We start from the raw sequence: 16,486 nt of genomic DNA on the forward strand, positions 1-16,486 counted from the left end.
TCTCTCTCTCTCTCTCTCTCTCTCTCTCTCTCTCTCTCTCTCTCTCTCTCTCTCTCTGTGCTTCACTTTGAACCCAGGGCACTGATCCACAACCTCAGCTCCTTTTTACATTTCATCTTGAGACAGCATCTTTCTAAGTCCCTAAACTGTCCAGGCTGGGCTTGAATTTGCAGTCCTCCTGCCTCAGTCTCTCTGAGTGCTGGGAGTACAGGTATGCGCCACCACGCCTGACCAGGCCATGGCTTTTAAACCCATGGACCTTAGTTCCCCATTCATAAAATGGGAATCATGATGATGATGGGATTTGTAGCTTGGAGAGGAGCTTCCCTAATTTTGTTTCTACGTCACAGAGATGCAACAGTGCTTTGCTAAGTAACAATAGGCCACAGTTGCGAAAGACGCAAAAGTCGGAGTGAGATTCATGAGTTTCTAAAAAATAAACAAGGGGCCTACTGGAGCAAAATCGCTGCTCTTCGGGATAACCATATCAGGCCTGTAATTGCTGACCATTTGGATCGGTTGTTGCTGAATATGGAACCTCAGAGACAAGAAGGCTGAGAGGCATAACAACTGCACACTTCTGTTCTGGCTACACCGTTCATAATGAAAGGTGAATTAAACACTGATTTAAATATTAGGTCCTGATCTATATTTAGTGCCTTCTCTCTGACAACCACTTTGGAACTGAAGACACAAGGATTACACATTTCAGGAAGTGAAGACATCATTAATTATAAAGTATTCCTTTATATGATCGTAATTGCATATGATTATGCCGTTGAAATGCTAAAGGTGCTTTCCTTTAATGTGGCAATTAATTAATCCTGACTTAATGCAGAGCCCCACTATGATGTAAAAGCACTCCCTGCTAATTGCACTGTCTGGAAGCCAAGCAGATGCTATATTGTTTTGCGTTTCCCTCCAGGTTCTGAGTTATATCCTGGGAATTGGGGCCGGGAGGGAAAACAGTCCATGTTGTCTGTTGTGCCTGCTGGCAGGGTGCCCAGAAGCTTGGCATTTTCATTGTTCAAAGTCAAGGTGTCAAAAGAAAGAAGTCTTGCTTCTCAGCGAGCCTGGGCCTTAGGGTGTGGGGTGTGGCTCTGCGGTGATCTTCAGGCTGGACAACAGTGACCGTTCAGGCTTGGAAAGCCCTGGCTGCCGAGCTCGCTGACACCTGTTCACAGCCTCAGCCAGCTCGTGTGGCTGGAACCTCCTGTCAGGCGTCTACGGTACCCCGCTAAGCACTTCCTCCTCTGGTCTCCTTTAAACTAGATGCCAACCGGGGAGACAGGTCCTGGGTCAGCCTGCTCCTTATGCAAATGAGAACTCAGACCGAGAAACCTGCCTAGGCCTCTTGGCCGGGGCGTGGCAGCGCCTGGATTTTAACCCAGCTGGTCTGCGCGGGCTCCGCCCCCGCCTGCTGCGATCTTCATTTCCTTTGCCTTTGAGTATCTGAGTTCCGGGTTGGCAGTATGCTGCCCAAAGGCTGTTGTAGATTTTTGTTGATTATCAAGAACTTTTAAACCCTTGTGTGGTGGTGTACACTTGTAATTCCAGCACCCTGGAGGCTGAGGCAGGGTGATCACTGTGAGTTCAAGTTTGAAGGGTCTAATTCAAGATCAGCCTACACTAGAAAGTGAGTTCATGGGTAGCCTGAACTGCATATTGAAACTCTGTCTCCAAAAAAAAAAAAGAAAGAAAGAAAAAAGAAAAAGGGGGAGAGAGAGATGTCTGTTTAGGAAACTCCTTCAGGGGGGTCAGAGACATGCTACCACCGCTGATGCAGGCCCCTGGGTCATGTCACAGCACCAGGGATGACACCATGGCAGAAGCATGCGTGAGACGAAGAGATGACACAGTGAGACAGGAACCAGAGAGACCCAGGGCCAGGCTGGCTCTGGGATAGCAACCGATGTCCCCAGCAGACTGAAGTCCCACAGAAGCAGAACCTCTCCTGGGTGGGAGGGCAGCAACCCTGGGGACCCAATTAGTACACCAGGCCGGGTCCTTAGGGTCCCATGCTTCCCACCACTGCTCCACAGGAGGGGAGAGAGAAAAAGGGAGGAGGGACAGGGAGGGAGGAGAAGAGCTGCACAAGGGAGGTGGCAGGAAGCGCACTTCCTTACACAGTAGTTTCCTCACTGGGGATGCAGTCCCAGAAACTACAGGTCAGTGTGCGCGAAGGCCCAAGCCACCAGCATCTAGCAATTCTGTCTGCAGTGCGTCGCCGTCCTTCCCTCTAGGCTGTGAGTCTCATGTCCCTTGGTTTATCCTAATAGGGAAGTTTCCCTGATAGAACAGGCAAGCATGGGAATATCGTTCTTTTTATATGTTCTAGGGTGTATTTTTAGCTCATTCCAGAATTTTAAAAATGGACAGAAGGGGGAAAAAAATGAAAATGTATGCAAAAGTATGCGGGAGACACCAGAGGGGAAGACAGAGTCTGGCTTTGTAGTTCACACTGACTTTGAACTCAGTGTGTAGCCTAGGCTGGCCTTGGACTGTGGCAGTCTTCCTGCTTCAGCCTCCGGAGTGCTGGGTAGTGGCCCCACCACACCCAGCTTCAATCCCTATTTTGACAAATTCAGATTAAGCACAAAGAAGAAAAGCAAAACCTTCATACCACACCCCCTTCCCAGGCACGTGGAAGTTGGGGAACCAGGCCTGGGCGCTACGCTTCTTTCACTTAGAGGTAGGACTTTTTCCCTCCTTAGGTTTAAACTGAGTCTTCCAGACGATAAACGTACTGATGTCACTGGAAGTCTGTCTTTCAGAGGACTGCGGTCTTAGTAGTATGTAGTAATCCTGCAGAGTAACAGATTCCATTGTGCCATTTTTTTTTTTTTTTAAGTATTTAGTATTGGGTCTACAGGGTCTAACTATGAAGATCAGACTCAGTTATTCTTCTGCTTTCAGCCTTCCAAGTGCTGGGATTACAGGCGTGCGCCACCACACCCAGTCTCAATGGCTGTCTCAGAGCGCTGTAGGGGTAAAACCTGCATGGCACACCAGGGATCGAACCTCTGGGTCCTGCGCCCTGCCTAAGCAGGAGCTTTAGTCCGCTGAGCTATCTGGCCAGCCCTTGTTGCGCCACTTTGTACGCATGCCAGTAGCACCGCCTGACTACCCATCCCGACCCTCCCTGCTGCCCTGATTCTGTTCCTCTTCTCCAGGAGCCTCGCCTTTGCTTTCGCCTCATGGCTTCTGTCCTAGGTTCTGCAGATGAGAGAAGACATTCGACATTTGTCCTCCCGAGGGTGCCTCACTGCCCTAAGATGATGGTCTGTAGCCCCAGCACATGATGCCCTCTCTTTCTTCCTCACGGCACAGTAGTACTCAGCTGCGTGTGTGCGTGGTGTTCTTGTCCTCCATTCTCTGTTGATGGACACGAAGGCTGACTCCGTGTCCTGGCTGTTAGGAATTGGGCTTCACTGCGCATGGATATGCAGTTAGGGCGGTTGTTTCTTTCTTTCTTTTTTCTTTTTTTCATTTTCTGCAGGGGATAAGCTTTAATTTTTTTGTCATGATTTTATTGAGAAACAAATAGCAATGAGAGAGTTTCAAATCAAATTGGTAGGACAGTTTCAATAATTAACACATTGCATACATTCTTCCTAGTGGTTAATTGTTGTACAAGATGTGGACTTGAGATCCTATTTACAAACACTATTAGAACAAATCCTTCTATTCATTAAGAGAATGTAACTATCTATCCTAACCACTTTGAATACACAGATACAAAATGGACATTCATCTGTATCCCTTTTTTTTTAAGTTCCGTTATTTGAATATTATAGGTGTGTAAACTCACCAAAATATTCTAAAAGAGTCCAGTAGCCCATAATAGTTTTGGGTCTTCCGCTTGACTGGCAATGACAGAAATTGTTGACCCGAGTCCCCTACAGCTCAACATAACAGCATGGCTTTACTTCTTATATTTCTTTTTTATACTTTTCTGCTGGATGGTTAAGACCAAGGTAAAGCAGGACCTGTGCAACAAGAGTTGTAGCTTTTGGGTCTGAGAAGGTCAGTGAAATGCCCTCAGGATTTATCCTGAGATCCTGTACCTCAGATTGTAAAACCTTTGTCAGTGTCAGAGCGGTTGTTTCTCAATGGGCTATACTTCTTCTTCTTTTTTTTTTTTTTTTTTTCACTCTTTAACAATGGTGGGGGACTTAGTTTTTAAGTCACTCGTCTTCAGGCAGGAAAGAGAGAGGCCAAGGCACAGAGCTTGCCTGTGACCGGCCCTGACACCTGCACACAGCAGTGGGCCCAGTCTACGGGATGGGAAGACCCGCTGCGATTCACATGATCTGGTCACTTAAGGAAGTTCAGGATTGTTTTTAGTTAGGCATTTACCTCCAGCTGACAGAGTCGTATGTTGTCACCTCTGCCCTCCCATCAGAAGCACCCTCGTGTGCTTGCCTGGGCAGCACATACACTAAAATTGGTACCATACAGCAACGCATTCACTTCAAGGGCTTTGGCAGCTGCAGAGAGGGAGACAGACGTGGAAGCCAGTTTTCCCCAGAAGTCCTAGGAAGGGAGCCAGGCTTAAGCCTGCAATCCCCGCACTTGGGGGGCTGAAGCTTCCAAGGAGGATCTCTGTGAGTTCAAGGCCAGCATGGGTTACATAATGAGACCCTGCTTCAAACACAAATCAGGGGAAGTGCTTGAGTAGAGGTGAAACTCGCACCTTCTGGGAGAGACCAGAAGTAAAGGCAGCGGAGAGGCATATGGAGGACCTGGCCTGGGTCTTAAGGACAGAATGAATTTCCCAGCTGGAGGACTCTACCAAAGAAGGACTCTACCAAGCAGGAAGGAGCATGTGCAAAGGCAAGGAGTGTGAGAGAGCTGGGCTTCGCCAAGTGAGGCATTCTTATTCAGGGCTGTGGGAGAGATGAGGGTGGCGTATAGCGGTGAACGGTGCCACCCTGGCGCTTCCTGGGGAGGACCAATAATGCATTGAAGGCAACAAGCGCCATGATCAGATTTGCATTTCAGAATCAAAACTTGCATCTCCTCTCATACTTCTTGGCACTGACCACCTGGCACTCAGAGCCTGTGGCATGCGTCTGTTTGGACTGTTCCTGGCGAGTCAGCCTATCAGCCTGCAGCACCAGGACCTCAGACTACCCTGGGACACTGGGATGCATGGAACAGGCGGATGGATGGATGGATAGAGGGTGATGTCCACAGCTGTCTCCTGTGCTCAGCCGCGGAAGGCGTGGGCTCTCAGGGTCCCTGCTGAAGAACGATGCTCACTCCATCATCCCTTCCCACCCAACAGACCTTGGCAGTGAAAGCCTGACCTAGGGGACGAGCATGGGGATGGGGTGAAAAGACCTCCCATGGCCACAGCAACACCCCAAACTCTGTTGAGACTGCACCCAACAGCCTGAGTCTCATCGGAAAGGATTTTGGAGACAGCAGCAAAATCATTGGCAGTCTGGACTTGGAAGGACATGTTACCTTCTTCACTTAATTGGATAATTCGTCTTAAGTTGGGTACCTGGTCACACAGGAAAATGTTAAGAATAATAATACTGTAGCTGAGGTCTACCGCCAGTGCCAAGAGGCACTGCCCTAGTAGGATTTTTTAATTCCCCAAAATAAAACTGGCCAAGATAAAATGATACACTGTGTTCACGCCCTAACTTCGAGAAGGCCTCATTTGGCTGAGGGTTCCCAGGACCGTCCAGCTCTCCTGGCCTGTTTGCAAGCCCTCTGTGCCCAGCCCTGTGCCTGAGTGTTGACAGCTTGTGAGTTCTGTGGGTGCCTTTTAAAACCCTCTTCTACCAGGTCAGCCACGCAGTGTCTTGCAGGACAGCAGATGGCAGCTGGGCTTTTGTTTGGGGGCAGGGGAGGTAACGGAGGCCTCTCTGCAGGGATCTGGCCTGGATGCTGCCCACCAGAGGAGGGCTTCCAATCTGGTCCCCTGGCCCCGGGAGAACACAGCGGAATGGGGGGCTGGGCGGCAGGGGAAAGGGCACCCTGCGTGTTCTTTGGGGGTGCTTCCGGTCTTGCACTGACTCCTGAGCCGGCTTCCCGGGGTACTCAGCGTTCTCCCAAATAGGGCGGTTGCTAAGGAACCAAGATGAGCAAGGCCCGAGCCGGCTTCCCGGTGTTGATGAGGATGCGTCTGCGCTCCTTTCGCTGCCAAAAGCCCGAGGCCGCGCCAGATTCACTTGCGTCAGGCTGCTGCCCCGCCCACACCGGCGCTCCTGGCCCGGGCTCGCACCGCAGGAAGAGTAGGGCTTGTGTAGACAAACTGACGGAAACGCCAGCGTCCCTCCCCACCGCCCACAGCCACCAGCTGCTCCTCCGCGGCCTCTTCCCACCTCCTGCTGGTGTCGGTGACACGAGGAGGGAGCCTCACGTGGACGGAGCCTTCTGTTTTAAGTCTCGCCCAGCGTCTGGTAGATCTGCGTGTACTCGCTGGGGTCCTGTGCCTTGCACGCCTGACCTCAGGGTCAGCCCTCGGGGAACCGGGAGGGGAGTCGGAGAGGCTTGGAGTGGAGCGTCTGGCCGGCTTCAGCTTTGGAGTCCGGACCCCACAGCCTAAGAAAGGGCCAGGAGTCATCCCACCGCCCTGCCCTCTGCTAAGGCAGGATGCTGCCCGGAGGGATGATTTTTCTTTTTCCATTTTCACTTTTTGGCGTGGTGCTGAGTTCCAAACTCCGGACTCTACCTCTGAGGTCTGTCTCCAGCCTAGGAGGTGATTTCTTAAGGCAGTCAGTGGCAAAGCCGGGCCAAGAACCACTCCAGACCCCCGCAGCCCCTACTGCCCTGTGCCATCTGCCAGCACGCCAACATGGCTGTCCCAAGGAGGAAGCAGAAAATCCCCCAGCAGGGGACAGAGAGCAGACTTGCACTAGGGAGCAGGTTTAGGTTTTATTTTATTCACCTCAGATGTCTGCAATGTTTAAGGAGAGGCGGAAGCCAGACAGAGCAAGCCAAGAAGGAAAAGCGATGGGTGGAGATGCCCTTCATGGCCAGCCCGAGTGCCGCCGGTCCTGTGGCTGCTCTGCTTCTTGGAGTGCCCCCAGGGCAGCACGAGTGTGCGCAGCCAGGGTCAGGTGAGGTGGTTCACACTGCAGCTTAGCAAAGCCAGGAAAGAAGTCTCAATCAACCCAGAAGAAAACTCCCCGCCCCAGGAGGCGTTGATTCAGAGCGAGATTTAGAGCCCTTTCTGGGCAGCCCGTTATTCTTAGAAGTCTGCAGCGCAGGCTGTGGGTGTGTGTGAGTGAGGACTGGGGTGGTCCACATCTGCCACGAGGGACCAAAAGAGGGTAGACCAAGGCTCCCCCATCCCCGAGAGCAGAGGTGACTGCAGAAGGGAACAGACTGACTGTCCCCTAGGGCTGCTCTTACAGGCGACTGCAGGTGGGGCTCAGAACAACTGCAGCGTGCTCACTGAGAGTGCTGCTGCACAGAGAGCACCTGTGCCTCTTCCAGTTCTGGTGGCGTCTGGCACTGGTGGTGATCCTGGGCTGGGACCTATCTCTTCTCTTCTGATAAAGGACACCAGCTGTTGACTTTAGTGCCAGCCTGAAACCCAGAATGAGTCCATGGCAACATCCTTAATCTGTTACACCTGTAGCTGCAAAGATGTAGTTTGGGAGCAAGGTCACAGCCCGAGGTCCTAAGTGGCCATGAATTTGAGGGACACCATTCAGCTCACTCCAGGGGGAAGACTGTCCTGGTTAGGAGCAGCTTGGGTCAAGAAGCTGTGTGGTGGTCCAGGCCTATCATTCCAGCATTTGGGAGGCTGAGGCAAGAGGATCGCTGCAAATTCAAGACAAGCTTGGGTTACAGAGTAAGTTCAAGGGCTGCTTGAACTGCACAGCGAGACCACTACTCGGTGTTGCTGAGAGAGGTTTCTTGTCATTGGGAAGGGACTTGGTTCGCGACTCCTATAGGAATTACCTGTTCTAACTTCAGAGAACCAAGGATTCAGGATGTGTGTCAGGGAAAAGTGAGTCAGACCGTGGTCTGAAGGGAAACCAGATGGATGCCATGGGAGCTGGTGGCCATGCAGCGACGACCTCAGCTCCGAGCCCTGAGCCTCTCGTCTGTGCAATGGGTATCCAAGTGTTGCGAGGTTCCCTCGAGATCCCTGCCAGCCCTCTGTCAGCTGTACTGTGCCTCCCTGTGTAAGGATTTCTGATTGTTTGAACCAGATAAAGTAAGACAGGGTGACTGGATCACTGCTTGCGACGCAGAAGTGCTCTGGGGAGGCGTCACATTTCAGGGACCTGTCATACGGGAGACCGCGGGAGGTGTTTCTACTTCATTTAGGAGTGGGTAAACTGAGGCCTACAGATGTTAAATAACTTTCCTAAGGCTACAGTAAATTCAGAGGCTGGAATTCAAACCCCTTCCTGTCCAAGACAGTGTTGGCTCCGGGTCTGGCCTTTTGGAGCTCGAGGTCTTGGTCTTGTGTGAGCCGCCGTTCTGCTAGGGCCTGTGAACACTCAGAGGAAGAGGTCCAGAGGCCAAGCCAGCTTGGCCAAGGTGGACACTGGTTTCCTGTTGTTTTCCTGGTAGGCCTCCATGTCCTTCCGGTCTAGGCTGCTGGAGCCAGGGCGGACCATCAAAGCAGGTGCCTGCTGTGCCCTGTGGCTGGGCAGATGGTCCTGTTTGTGGTCAAGCAGACTGCCATGGAAGACCAGCCTTTTTCTCATGAGGAGCTGGAAATAGCTGTTCCTAAGCAAGGGCCTGGCTTAACCACCGGAACCCCAGTTAGCCTGGCTCTTGCTCCAAAGACTGCACTGCCTCTGCCCTGGCAGATCCACTGTAGCTTTGTTAGCCCAGTGCAGCTTTTCTGGAAGAGGGTGTGGTGAACAGAGGAGCTCTGGGCGCGGCTCAGGATAGAGCTGGGTTCCCACCAAGCTGCACAGTGACAGGCTGGGCGATCTTAACTGGACCAGTGACTCACATTAAATACTTGTTTTGGGACATAGCTCAGTGACACAGCACCTGCCTGGCAAAGTGCAAGGTCCTAAGTTCAATTCCCACTGCTCACCTCCCTAAAAAAACCCTATTTTTTAAAAAAGGTGAAAATACAGTTAAGCAAAAAATCAATCAATCAGTCGTCATTCAATACTTTTTGAGATTAGTTTTATTTTTCCTTTAATTTAAATATAAATGTACCCAAATAGATGATTATTTCATTACCATAATGACTTCTGGCACCGGTCATCATTTTGCCTCTTAACAGATATTTACAGACGTGGGAAAACGGGGACCCTAGCCTGCTCCCTACAGTAGCGAGGGGGTGTTTGGGTGTCTGGCTGCCCCTGTGTGGTGGACAATTGCCTCTGACCTCACTGTCCCCCCTCTGTGGCATAGGACGCTGGTGCTGTGGCGAGCTGGCTCTGTGTGCAGAGTGGCCCCAGCCCCTGCAGGTTTGCTGCTGTCCCCTGTCACTCCCCACAGCTCCCTCCACAGAACTCAACCATGATGAACACAGATGGGCCCCAGAAACCCGCCATCCCATGTGTCTGCTGCCTCCCTGGGGCCTGGGACCTCCGTGACAGGTGTGGAGCTAGCAGTCGCCATGACAACCCCCCAGCCACTGCAGAGCCGGGCTGTGGCTCTACCAGGAGCACTTGAACACCCAGCTCGGTGCTGCTGCCGAGGGCTGCTCCTCTCCTCCCTACCCTGGAGATTCACTGGATTGTGCTAGCTTCTCTAGTAAACATCAAGTGCAGGCCACCATGTTAGGCGCAGTGTGCTCTAAGCCTCCGCCTATGTCTTGTCTGAATCTACCTCCATGAAACATCATGTTCCTCCTGCTTGGCAAAACATCCAAAGCAGATGTGCCTGCTGCCGCGCTGCGGATCATGTGAACAGAGTGACAGTACTGCCGGGGAGTGAGCACAGCCTTCCACAAGAGCTAATACTGTGTGCTGTTCAGCCATCATGGTGGCTGACGCAGTGGATGGCTGTTTTTCTTTTGTGTAAGTGGGAGGGTAAGAATCATGATGCTCATTCTGAGAGCTGGCACAGTGTATAGTACAGCTCTCCTGTACAGATGTGGCCAGCATGCCAACACCACATAGGCCAGTCCCCATTTTATAGATGAGGAAACTGAGGTGCACAGTTAGTATGACAGGGGCTGGCCTTTCATCCTCTTCCCAGCAGCAGCCCTGGTAAAGGGGTCGAGTGAGCGTTCATTTGCAAGGTCTCCCCTGCGCGGCCCCCTGCACCCTGCCCTGCTGCTAGGTGGGCTTAGGAAGAACCTTCCCTGGAGCTTCTCTCGCTGCTTCCTGAGCTGACCTGTGTTGGTTGTGAGAGTCGGTGGGGGAGGCAGTTGCAGAGTGAGGGTGCAGGAAGCTTGGGATTCTGGGGGGCCCATGAATGGTGGAGCATCGAGGGAACGGGAGCTGAGTCCCAGGAGACCTCCCCAGATCTGGCTCCTCCTGGGGAGGAGATGGGACAGTGGCTAAGAAGTGTGGGTGCATGAAAGCCAGACGCATGGGTGAGACCCTGCTGAGTGGCACAGATGGACAGACACATGGGGACATGTTCACTGAGCCAGTGGGCAGGTGACTTTGTGCTTCACTGAGCTCTCTAGGGAGGTGTGAGGTTGTCGGCGGCAAAGATGTACATATGGCCCTAGTGTCTACAAAAGCTCACTTTCAAAATGCCAGCAGAAAAGCCTGTGTGCGTCTCGGCAACGCACAGAGCTCCCGCCAGCCTGGGAACTGGCCCTTGGGAGCAAGCATCTGCTTGGCCCGAGCCCCTGGCGCCCTGCGTGGGTCACTGCTCCCTGCGGTGAGTTATTCACTCCACCAGCATTTAGTTAATTTGTCTCAGTATCACCTTAACATCATAGAATTATGAAGAGAAAGTAAATTTCACTCCGTGAGCATCTCTTCATTATCTATTTCTCTGTATAATTTTTTTTTTTTTTAAGTTATAACACCTAATAGAAATGCTTCTCAGCTACCACTGCAACTTGGGATGGGTAATATTTGGGAAAAAAATAAAAAGAAATTGCATCAATCCTGAATGTGTGTGGCTTTTTATTCCTTATCATTATTCCATAAATACAGTAGAAGCTTTTTATAGCATTCATATTGTGTAAGGCATTCTAAGGACTCTGAGATTAAAGTGTAAGCGGGGTATGTAAATGCCATGCTATTTTATAATGTAAGGGATGTGAGCGGGTTTGGGTGGTGTGTTTGGGATTCTTTCCACAGGCTCCCTTTTCTCTTCAAAGACAGAAGGCAGGGTGGACTGTGTGTGTGTGTGTGTGTGTGTGTGTGTGCGCGCGCGCACATGTGTGCACACACACGCGCGTACAAGGATATTTAAACACACCCATGGCCACACCTGTCCTTTCAGGAACACCTATAACTTGTCAGAACAGCAGGCAGCACTGTAAATAATTGTAATTGGTGTTTCCTGTCTTTTGGGGTGAAATTACTGTGAGGGCTTTTCCTGGGAGCTGAGTGGGAAAAGGCCCTGGGCCCCCGACTGCCATATTCCTGTCCCCCTTGGGTTGCCTGTACTCAAGGCTCCTTCACTGCCAGATGACACCACGGGTAGGGTGACAGTGCGTTCATCTTGGGCTCCACTGTCCTCCTTTTCTTGGGGCCTGTCCTGGGTGGAGTGCTAACCTTGCTGCCGGTGCCTGACCGGGGAAACTGGGTGAGGACTCAGGCTGATGGCCTGCACACATTCTGAGGTGCTGCGTGTGCAAAGGAGGAAGATGTGTGTGTGCATCTGTGTGTCGCCGACCACACTGAGAGTCCCTGTGCTCCCCGGGAGGCTGGCCAGCATGCCTTAGGTTACCAGGCAACTGGAAACAACAAATACTTGGGAGTCTGGGATGGAAGGGTGACAAATAGGCTGTTTCTGAGCATCTTCGTCACTTGTCCAGTAAGAGCCCTCCCTACCCAAGTCCTGCAGACTTGTGTCATCCTCTGGATTGGCCAGGGGTGGAGGCTCGACTGTCCGGGTGTCATCTGGATGCCACCTGGCCACCCAAGTGCAAGGTTTTAACTACCACTTGCTCCTTTTGGCTCCCCCCCCCCCACTGGCTGAACTTTCCCTGGAAACCTCTCAGGGTGGCCTGCGCAGGCCCTTCCTTCTGACCCCTTTGTATCTGTGCAGGAAGAGTCAGCCGTTGATGGCTGTCAGTGCCTAGCTGTGGAAAGTGCTTGCTGTCTTCCTATAAAACAGGGAAAATAGGGCTGGAGATATAGCTCAGTGGCACAAGAGCCTGCCAGGCAACCCCAAGGTCCTGAGTTCAATTCCTGGTACAAAAAAAAATTAATTAATTTTAAACTGGGTATGGTGGTGCATGCCTGTAATCCAGCACTGGGGAGGCTGAGACAGGAGGATCACTACAAGTCTGAGCTGGGTAGCCAGACCCTGTACCAAATAAATAAATAAATAAATGATTTTTAAATAAATAAAACAGGGAATATATTTGAAAAGTCTATGTGGGGTGTGTGTGGTGGGGGTGGAGAGAATGAGCACATCCACAGCTTTTTCATTTTTATGTCTTCTTATTTTGAGACAGTGTCTTGCTAAGTTACCCAGGCTGGGCTTGAATTTGTGACCCTCCTGCCTCAGCCTGTGCCTGGGATTACAGGCATGTGCTGTCACTCAGGCGCTTTACTGAGCTACAGATCACTCGCCATAAATTCCCCTAAAATATACAGTGGAGTAGCTTTGCTTAGACTCCGATCCACCCGTCCATTCCCATAATTGACTGTAGAACGTTTTCGTTACTTGTACCTTTTGAGCCATCAGCCCTGCCCCAAACTCCCTTATCCTTCTCAGCCTTAGGTTACCAGACCCTACTTTCAGATTTGTGGATTTTGCTTGTCTGGAGATTTCCTGTAAGTAGGATTATATAATGGGTGGCCTTTATGACCCAGGATCTGGGTCACTTCGCTCAGCACGAGTGCTGGGTGCGTTGGTGTTATAGTGGTATGGGGCTTCCTTCCTTGGTAAGAACCCACCACAAAGCCATTTGCCCATGGTAGATACATGGACATTCCTTGTGTTCTTTTTCACCTCGGAAGGCCCAGGGCTCTGTATCTGACTGCCTTTCCATTCCTGATCATTGTTTATGGAGGAGAGACATTTTTTAAAAAATCACATTTATCACAGCCCTAAATTATTCCTTGGTTTGTTTAGGAACATAATCTCTCCTCAGACATTATATTCTGAGCCTGTAAGAAAATTAAAAGTTTTTTTTTTAAAAAAAACAATTAGTTTATAAGATCTGCCAAAAGAAATCATTCTAACTCTCCAGTTTCTCTATTCCTTTCTTTTGTATAATTATTTAGGCTTTTAAAAAGTTCAATTTAGATGAGGGTTCCAACTGGTTAAGGAAAAAGAATAAAAGTTTTCCCCCAGGGAAGAAAATACTATGAAGTAGAAACAAAAATACTCTATAGAGTTTTAGCAGGGAGGTGTTTATACTCTGGGCCAGCACACTGGACAGCAGGGTCTAACTCCAGGCCCTGTGACACCCATATTTAATCTTTCCCTGCTAAGAGCTGATTTTCCCTGGCACATTCTCTACCCAAGCCCGGGGTGTATGTAGCAGAGACTGCCAGACAAGTTTCCCAAGTCTCTCCCCAGGTTTTCCTGTATGGGTGTGGGGTTGAGCTCAGCTCGGGAATGGGATTCGGTGGTGGGGAGCTGCAGGCCTGAGCCCCCACGTGCTGGCTACTGCAGCCGCTCAGCTTTGAACCTACTCTCCTGTGTGCCTCAGTTTGGGTTCTGGTGGGCAAGGCTTCTCTGGGACTGTCAGGCCTGGGATTTGCTGTCAGCAGGGGCTTGGTATGTCCCTCCGTTAGATACTGGCCCCTAGGAATTCTGTCTTGAAAATCTCAGTGACATGTTTGGTGTGGCCTTCCCTCCTGCTTAAAGGGGCAAGAGGCAAAGCAGAATGCTATAATGTGACAAGATGGCATGCAGGTGGTATTGGTGTGTTACCTAACAGGCTTATGATTACACCCAAAACATGGTCACAAATTTAAATTTAATGATATCTCACAACTACTGAGGGGGTTTTCATGTCTGTGGAGGTGAGAAAGCAGGCTTCAGAGCTAGTCACTCTTGGCAGTTCTTGGGCACACGACCCCCACCTCTGAAACTGTTCATGTCTGGAGATGGGAGGACAATGGCGTCTGCCCTCCAGGAGGGTGGGTGTGGCAGCCTCTGGGCCGGCTTGCCGGATCTAGAAAGCTACTCAGAAAGCTATTTCTGAAGCACTTCTTCCCCAAAGGATTTTGGCTTCACCCTCATTTATACTCCCCTTCCAGCGAGAACAGATTACAAGGAGCTAGTCAGAGTCCTGTCCACCAGAGGGCTGTGATGGTGTGTGCAAAAGGGAGGTCATGGTTGTGTCCCTTAGAGAACAGGGAGCCACGCTGGTCTGCTGGGACCTGTAAGTAAACTGCAGGGTGTGGCAGCACTAAGCGTTTGAAGACAAATACGCACTCTGGTACGTTCCATGGGGACTCAGTGCACCCGTCTAGTTACCCTCAAGGAGCATCCGCCCTTTCCTAGAAACTCCCTGTTTGCAAAGCACTGGGGAAACGTCTGCAGCGATTCCTGGGTCCTTTACGTCCCCAACACTGGTGCACTGCAGCCTGAACTGAACAGCCAGAAGCAGATACCAGCTTCTGAAACTACTACATGGATGTCATAAATATCCAAGCAGACAGCGTGTTTTTCCTCCACTGGCTTTCTTGGCAGAAAATGAAAGAGGCAAAAATGGCTACATGACTTAAGGAAATGCTGTGGCATTTGGTGATGGTAACTTGCATTTCTGTAGCGCGTCCCATTCTGATGGTATCACGTTCTTATGCCTCCTGAGGTAGGCGAGACAGTGCTGGTGTGTGGCTCCAGAGGTGCTGCCGTACCCTGCCTGCGGGTATTTAAGCATTCTGAAGTTCTTTCTTTCTTTCTCTTTCTTTCTTTCTCTCTCTCTCTCTCTCTCTCTCTCTCTCTCTCTCTCTCCTTCCTTCATTTATTTAGTTATTTGGGGTGCTGGGGATCAAATTCAGGCCCTTGGGCATGAATTGCTCTACCACTGAGTCACATTCCCAGCCCTTTTAATTTTTAAAAGGGGAATACCAGCTTCTCCCCCCTAGGATTGCTATACAGATTATCTAACAATGCAAGATATGAGAATCCCAGCCACACAGTAAGGGCTTACGACACAGTGACTGTACTACGCTATCAGGAATAATAATCCTCCCTTTACGGAGCACAGATGGCCGTCAGTGTGCCAGAGGCCTCCCCTGCTGCTCGGCAGAGCCCAACTCAGGTCGGGCCCTTCCACCTGCAGGCTGGCTCTTCTCCCTGTCCCTCCAGGGGTGCCCATGGGGACCACCGCGGTGCTTCTGCCAGCAGCGTCCCCCAGGCTGTCAGGGGCGTTTACACCTTAAATGTCTCCTTGTGTATTCACAGAACATCATCAAGAAGGTGATTGGGCAGAAGTTTGTGTACAAGTTCGTCTCCTTCCCCGAGATCCTGAAAATGGATCCGCACACGGTGGAGATCAGCCGGGACAGCCTCTTGCTGCAGGACAGCGACTGTAAGGTGGCCCCGGACAAGCATGGCCTGGCTGCCCTCAAGAGCGCCAGCCGCAACGAGTACATCCACTCGGGGCTGTACTCCTCCTTCACCATCAACTCCCTGCAGAACGCCCCTGAGGCCTTCAAGGCCATCAAGACGGAGAAGCTGGAGGAGCCCCTTGAAGACAGCCCCCCAGTAGAAGAAGTCCGGACTGTGATCAGGTTTGTGACCAATAAAAGCAACAAGCACGTCACCAGGCCCGTGGTGTCCCTGCCCTCCACCTCCGAGGCTGCTGCAGCCTCCGCCTTCCTGGCCTCGTCCGTCTCAGCCAAGATCTCCTCTTTAATGTTGCCAAACACCGCCAGCGTTTCTTCCGTGTCGCCCTCCTCCTCTCGGTCCCCATCCCTGTCCCCCAACTCACCCCTCCCTTCCGAACACAGAAGCCTCTTCCTAGAGGCCAGCGGCCAAGACTCGGATTCCCTGGAGCCCTTGAACCTGTCATCGGGCTCCAAGACCAAGTCTCCATCTCTTCCCCCCAAAGGCAAAAAACCCAAAGGCTTGGAAATCTCCGCACCCCCGCTGGTGCTCTCAGGCGCCGACCTCGGCTCCATCGCCCTCAACAGCCCAGCGCTCCCCTCGGGGTCCCTCACCCCCGCCTTCTTCACCGCGCAGGTAAGGGTGGCGCTGGGGTCCAGGCTTAGCCAAAGCCACCTCCTCCTGCTCTCCCAAGGCTCGCCCTGTAAGACGTAAACGACAAGGGAGTTTCTTTCCCCCTGGGGCAGTGGTTGGGCATACTGGGGACAGAAAGGTTCTGGCTGAGCGTCTAAGGTAACGGATGGGACAAGTACACCAGCCACCAGAGAAGATCCAGAGAGTGAATTTCAAGGCTGAGTAGCTGGGTTTTCACACTTACGGAGGCACTAAGCTG

At 51.4% G+C, this 16,486-nt stretch overlaps 1 protein-coding gene across 2 annotated transcripts in view; it reads left to right on the forward strand.

Moving 5' to 3' along the window:
* Positions 1-16,486, forward strand: part of Elk3 (ELK3, ETS transcription factor) — a 55,346-nt gene that overhangs the window by 23,785 nt on the left and 15,075 nt on the right. For both annotated transcript variants that reach the window (XM_004623804.2, XM_023716571.1), the window contains exon 3: positions 15,451-16,230. In XM_004623804.2, coding sequence (XP_004623861.1) covers positions 15,451-16,230 — 780 coding nt within the window. The remainder of the gene's footprint in view (positions 1-15,450; positions 16,231-16,486) is intronic.

This window comes from Octodon degus, unplaced genomic scaffold (assembly GCF_000260255.1).
Source record: "Octodon degus isolate 3935 unplaced genomic scaffold, OctDeg1.0 scaffold00004, whole genome shotgun sequence".
Taxonomy (NCBI): Eukaryota; Metazoa; Chordata; class Mammalia; order Rodentia; family Octodontidae; genus Octodon; species Octodon degus.